Source organism: Passer montanus, unplaced genomic scaffold (assembly GCF_014805655.1).
Source record: "Passer montanus isolate IOZ18808 unplaced genomic scaffold, ASM1480565v1 scaffold59, whole genome shotgun sequence".
Classification (NCBI taxonomy): domain Eukaryota; kingdom Metazoa; phylum Chordata; class Aves; order Passeriformes; family Passeridae; genus Passer; species Passer montanus.
In genome coordinates this window covers 346779-353056 of record NW_024370926.1, presented here as the reverse complement: position 1 = coordinate 353056, position 6278 = coordinate 346779, and the positions used below count along the sequence as shown (strand labels likewise).

Genomic DNA, 6278 nt, shown 5'->3' with positions numbered 1-6278 from the left:
GTCGGGGGCGCTGCTCGGAACCCGAGGGGCTCCGGGAGGGTCCGGAGCGCCCCCAGCCCGCCCCGCACCCGCAGCTCCGGCGGCCGCGGCTCCCGCGGGATCTCCCGGCTCCTCTCCCGCCCCATCCCCGGAATTCGATCGCTCGGAGCCCCCCCAGCGCGGGGGGGGACAACGACCGGGCGGCCCCGGCGCCTCCGTGCCCCCCCCGGGTGATCATTAACCCGCGGGGGGCGGGGTGGGCACCGGGGGTGGGCGCCGGGGGTCGGTAAAGGGGCTCGGTACCGGGGGTCGGTGCCGGGGGTCCCTCCCCCGCCCCCCGCGTGGGCGCGATGCGGCGGAGAGAGCGAAGGTGCGGACTGGGGGTGCGGGGGGGCAGCCCGGCGGGGACGGGGGGTCAGTGCCCCGGGGGGGGTCAGCGCCCCAGGGCCGGGCACAGACCGGCAGCGCTGCTCGGATGGGGCGGCAGAGCCGGCGCGGGTGAGTGGGGGGCGTGGGGGGCTCCCTGCGGGGAGGGGGGGCCACTCGGGGGCTCCCCAGGCCCACCCGGGATTCAGCGCTGGGCTGGGGTCCAACAGCTGCTCTGAGAGGGGGGTTTGGGGGTGCTGAGGGGCTGGGGGGAGGCTTTTGGGGGTCATACAGTTTTTTGGGGGTCGCCCCATGGTGTCTCCAGTTTTTTGGGGGTCACCCCATGGTGTCCCCGCTTCCCCTGGGGTCACCCCCGGCCCGCCTGTTTGTTCGGGGTGCTCTGCTCCCCCCCGTGGTGGTTCCAGTAGTGCTGGGGGTCCTGCCTTGGTCCCCCCGCTGTCCCTGGGGGTCAGCCCGTGGCTGCCCCAGCTTTGCTGGGGTGGTGGCAGCGCTGCAGCGGGGGGCGCTCAGCTGTGCCCGTCCCCTCTCGGGGCTGACCCCCGTGCCCGTGTCCCCCAGGATGTGGCAGCTGGGGCTCCCCTGGGCGCTGGCCCTGCTGGTGACCGCGGCCTGCTCGGCCGAGCCCCCGGACCCCGCGTCCATCTTCGCCGACCTGTCCCCGGCAGAGCTGCGGGCCGTGCGGACCTTCCTGATGGAGCGGCCGGAGCTGGGGCTGTCCCCGAGCCGGGGGGGCCCCCTGGCCAAGAACTCGCTGTTCCTGGTGGAGCTGCTGCCCCCCAAGAAGCGCGGGGCGCTGCGCTTCCTGGAGCACGGCGGGGCGCGCCCGCGGCGCGAGGCTCGGGCCGTCGTCTTCTTCGGGGCGCAAGCGGAGCCCAACGTCACCGAGCTGGCCGTGGGGCCCCTGCCGCGCCCCAGCTCCTACCGGGCCCTGGCCTTCAAGGGCGGCCGGGCCGTGCCCTTCTGGGCGCGGCCGATGACGCGGCTGGAGTACGAGCTGCTGCACGAGGCGCTGGTGGCCGCCCTGGCGCCGCTGGAGCCGCTGCTGCTCGAGGCCACCGGCTTCGGCTTCCAGAACTGCTCCGAGCGCTGCCTCACCTTCTCCGACATCGCGCCGCGCGGGCTGGGCCCCGGCGAGCGCCGCACCTGGCTGATCATCCAGCGCTTCGTGGAGGGCTTCTTCCTGCACCCCACGGGGCTGGAGGTGCTGCTGGACCACGGCGACCCCGAGCCGCGGCGCTGGGCCGTGCGCCGGCTCTGGTACAACGGGCGCTACTTCGGCAGCGTGCGGGAGCTGGCCGAGAGCCACGCGCGGGGCGCGCTGCCCCTGGCCCGCCTGCCCCGCCGAGGCGCACGGCGCCAAGGTGTGCGAGCCGCAGGGCCGGCGCTACCGGCTGCGCGGCAACCGGCTGGAGTACGGCGGCTGGAGCCTGGCCTTCCGGCTGCGCTCCTCGGCCGGCCTGCAGCTCTTCGACGTGCGCTTCGGCGGCGAGCGCGTGGCCTACGAGCTGAGCGTGCAGGAGGCCATCGCCTTCTACGGCGGCCACTCGCCGGCCGCCATGCAGACCAAGTACATGGACGCCGGCTGGGCCATGGGCGCCTCCAGTTACGAGCTGGCGCGCGGCGTGGACTGCCCCGAGACCGCCGCCTTCCTGGACGCCCACCACCTGCTGGACGCCGACGGCCCCGTGCGCTTCCGCAACGCCCTCTGCGTCTTCGAGCTGCCCACGGGCGTGCCCCTGCGCCGCCACTTCGACAGCGACTTCCAGGGCGGCTTCCACTTCTACGCGGGGCTGGAGGGACGGGCGCTGGTGCTCAGGACCACCTCCACCGTCTACAACTACGACTACATCTGGGACTTCCTGCTCTACCCCAACGGCGTCCTGGAGACCAAGGTGCACGCCACCGGCTACATCCACGCCACCTTCTACACGCCGGAGGGCCGGCGCTACGGCAGCCGCGTGCACAGCCACCTGCTGGGCAACATCCACACCCACCTGGTGCACTACAAGGTGGACCTGGACGTCGCAGGTGAAGGGCCCTGACGGCTCCCGACACCCCCTGGCCGTGGGGAGGGTGCTGGGAGAGAGGCTGGACCCATGGGGGGCTCCTGGGGGTGAGGTGCCTTGTTTCTGGAAGGGTGGTATCACCTGGGTGTCACCCGCACCCTCAGGTGATGATCCCCTCCGTGGTGGCATCTCTGCAGGGTCACATCTGCCCGTGGTGGTGGGATCTCCCAGCCCCGGTGACATCTGGGGCTCCAGCCCTCTATGGCATCTCTGCAGGGTCCCAGCCCCCTGTGGGTGATATTTCCCAGGCTACATCCATGGTAGCATCTCCAAGGTGTTCCCAGCCCACCTTGGTGGCACCCTCAAGGTGTCCCAGCTCTCCATGGTGGCATCTCCTCAAAGGCCCTCCTCTCCATGCTGGTGTACCAAACTGGGCCCCAGCCCACCATGATGGCTTGATTGTGGGGTCACAGTCTTCCATGGGGGTGGCATCGCTGGAGCGGCCCGCGCCGCGCTACCTGCTCTTCTCCAACCCGCGCCGGCCGAACCGCTGGGGCCACCGCCGCGCCTTCCGCCTGCAGCTCAGCTCGCACGCCGGGCCCGTGCTGCCCCGCGGCTGGCGCGAGGAGCGCGGCGTCACCTGGGCCAGGTGGGCACCGGGGGCCTGGGGACGGGGCTGCACGGGGACTCCAGCGCCACCAGGTGTGGCACCTGCGGGGCACGGCGGCACTGCCCTGCTCACGCGTTCCTGGGGTGGCACCTCGCCCAGCTGGCACATCCCCACCCTGCCCTGGAGCGGGTCCTTGGGACTGGGGGAACCTCCAGAGATGGGAGCTCCCCTGGAGCTGGGGAAACCCCCTGGGAGCAGCCCGGAGTTTGGGACACCTCGGGGGGCTGTCACAGCTGGAGCACCCCTGGGAGTTTGGGACACCCCGGGGGGCTGTCACAGCTGGAGCACCCCTGGGGGTTTGGGACACCTCGGGGGGCTGTCACAGCTGGAGCAGCCAGGGGAGTTTGGGACACCCCGGGGGGCTGTCACAGCTGGAGCAGCCCTGGGAGTTTGGGACACCTCGGGGGGCTGTCACAGGTGGAGCACCCCTGAGAGTTTGGGACACCTCGGGGGGCTGTCACAGCTGGAGCAGCCCTGGGAGTTTGGGACACCTCGGGGGGCTGTCGGTTCCATGGGGGTGGCATCTCAGCCCTCCACGTTGGCGTCTCCATGAGGTGCCAGCCCACGCCCATGGCGGCTCCCTGCGGTGTCCCACCCTCACACTGGGGTGGGGCTGTGCCGCCGTGTCCCCTCACCCACCCGCGGTCCCCGCAGGCTCCGGGAACAGCTTCGAGACGATGGACATTCGCTTCGAGAACATCTCCAACCCCTGGAGCGCGGGGGCGCGCGTGGTGCAGCCCCGGCTGCACCGGGAGCCGCGGCGGCGGGAGCGCGAGGCCGCGCTGCCGCTGGAGCGGGGACACCTCGGGGGCTGTCAGAGCTGGAGCAGCCCCCGGAGTTGGGACACCCCGGGGCTGAGGGGCTGTTGGAAATGGGGAATTCCTGGAAGCTGAAGAGTGTCCGGGAGCTGTGAAACACCTTGGGAGATGAGGAAGCCCTGGAAATGGGGACCCCCTCAAGATCCGGGGATCCTCCAAGGGAAACCCCTCAGAACTGGGGAGTGCCTCAGGGGACCTGGGGAATTCCCCTGGACTTGGGGATCCCCTCAGGAGCTGAAGAGCACACAAAGCTGGGGACCCCCGCACCCCTCACCAGCCCTGTGTCCCCCTGACGTGACTGGGCCATGGGTGGCACAGTCGGGGAGCAGGGCAGGGCTGGGACAGGACCCCCCGCCCCAGGCCCACCCACCCCTCACCTGTGGCAGGTACCACCTGGCCGTGACACGGCGCCACGAGAACGAGCCCAGCAGCAGCAGCATCTACAGCCAGAACAACCCCTGGGACCCGCCGGTCACCTTCGAGAGCTTCATCCGCGACAACGAGACCATCGAGGACCAGGTGACACGGGGGGGACACGGGGCTGGCTGCTGAGGGGCCGGGGGGTTCATCCCCGAGTGGGGGGCCATCTCTGGGGTCGCCCCAGCTCCCGCGGGGGGACCGTGGTGCCACTGACACCGTGGCGTGTCCCCCCAGGACCTGGTGGCCTGGGTGACCGTGGGCTTCCTGCACGTGCCCCACGCCGAGGACATCCCCAACACGGCCACCCCCGGCAACGCCGTGGGCTTCTTCCTGCGCCCCTTCAACTTCTTCAGCGAGGACCCGTCGGTGGCGTCGCGCGCGCCGGTGGTCGTGCGGCCCCTGGACCCCCCGGCCTGCTCCCGCCTGCAGATCCTGCGCTGGGCCCCGGCCAGCGCCGCGCCCTGCGCGCACCCCGAGCCCTTCAGCTACAACGGCACCTACCGCCAGGTGTGACACGGGGACACCACGGGGACACCACGGGGACACGGGGACAGCGGCCGCGGGACAGGTGCTGCAGAGCCGCTGTCGCCTCCCTGAGCCCGGCAGCACGGGGACACCGGGGCACCGGGCGTGGGACGCGTCACACCGTGTCACACGCTGCCACGTGCCAGGCCAGCACGGGCGCTGTCCCCTCCTCTGGCCCGGCACCGTGTGGGACCCCAGTGACACCGCGGTGTGCCACCCTGTGCCACCTGCCATGCCAACCCTTCCACAGTGACACCGCGGTGTGCCACCCTGTGCCATGCCAACCATGTGGGTCACTGGTGCCACCAGGACGCTGGCTGTGGGACACCGCACAGTGTCACACAGTGCCACACAGTGCCATGTGCCAGGAAAGGCAGTGTCAGCTCCGCTGCTGGCACTGGCACCACGAGGACACTGGTGCCACCAGGACACCGTGGCATGGCTCACGTCACACTGTGACACACGGGGGGTTCAGTAAAGGTGATGCCACCCCTTCTGCCACCACACGGGACCCCAGTGTCACAGGGACACGTCACATGATGCCGTGTGCTGGGCTCAGTAAAGGCGATGCCACCTCCTCTGTCCCCGTGTCTCTGCCCATGCTGCGGCCACCAGGATGCCCCAGCCAGTCCCCGGTGCCACAAGGTTTAACCACGGTGACATCCGAGGCCGTTGTCCCTCCCCGCCAGCTCCAGGTGGTGACACGCAGAGCGGGGTCTCTGTCTGGTTTATTGGGGGCGCCTACGCGGGGTGACATGCAGGGGTGACACGGGACAAACACAGCACACGCGACGGGGCAGCGGCAGCCCCTCGAGCCGGCGTCCCCTCCCTGTGCGCGGGGTGACACTGCCGCGTGTCACCGGCTGTGCGGGGGGCTCGGGCACGGGGAGGGGCACACGCAGGGTCCCGGCCCTCCCTCAGCCGGGGGTCCCGGGGCACACGGGGGGCACACACGGACCCACCGGGCCCCACGCGCCACTGGGGGTCCTGGCTGGGGACACGGCGGGGACACGGCGGGGACACACACACACACACACGGGGGGCAGCACGCGTGTCCCAGCGCAGTGGGACCCCCCGACACACACGTGACGTCCTGGGAGAGGAGCCGGGGACACACCTGTGCATGCCTGTGCATGCCTGTGCACACACACACCTGTGCACGCCTGTGCACACACACCTGTGCACACCTGTGCACGCCTGTGCATGCCTGTGCACACACACACCTGTGCACGCCTGTGCACACACACCTGTGCACACCTGTGCACACACACACCTGTGCACACCTGTGCACACACACCTGTGCACACCTGTGCACACACACACCTGTGCACACACACCTGTGCACACCTGTGCACACACACACCTGTGCACACACACACCTGTGCACACACACACCTGTGCAGACACACACTTGTGCACGCCTGTGCACACCCGTGCACACACACACCTGTGCACAGTCACAGCTGTGCACAC

General features: G+C 70.8%; 1 protein-coding gene across 1 annotated transcript; it reads left to right on the top strand.

Moving 5' to 3' along the window:
* Window positions 1-411: 411 nt before the first annotated feature.
* Window positions 412-5049, top strand: AOC1 (amine oxidase copper containing 1). Its single transcript, XM_039726454.1, is given in 6 exon segments — window positions 412-477; window positions 925-1704; window positions 1706-2394; window positions 2814-3021; window positions 4247-4379; window positions 4515-5049. Coding segments are annotated over 6 exon segments (2112 nt in total). The 5' UTR covers window positions 412-454; the 3' UTR covers window positions 4794-5049.
* The last annotated feature ends 1229 nt before the right edge of the window (window positions 5050-6278 follow it).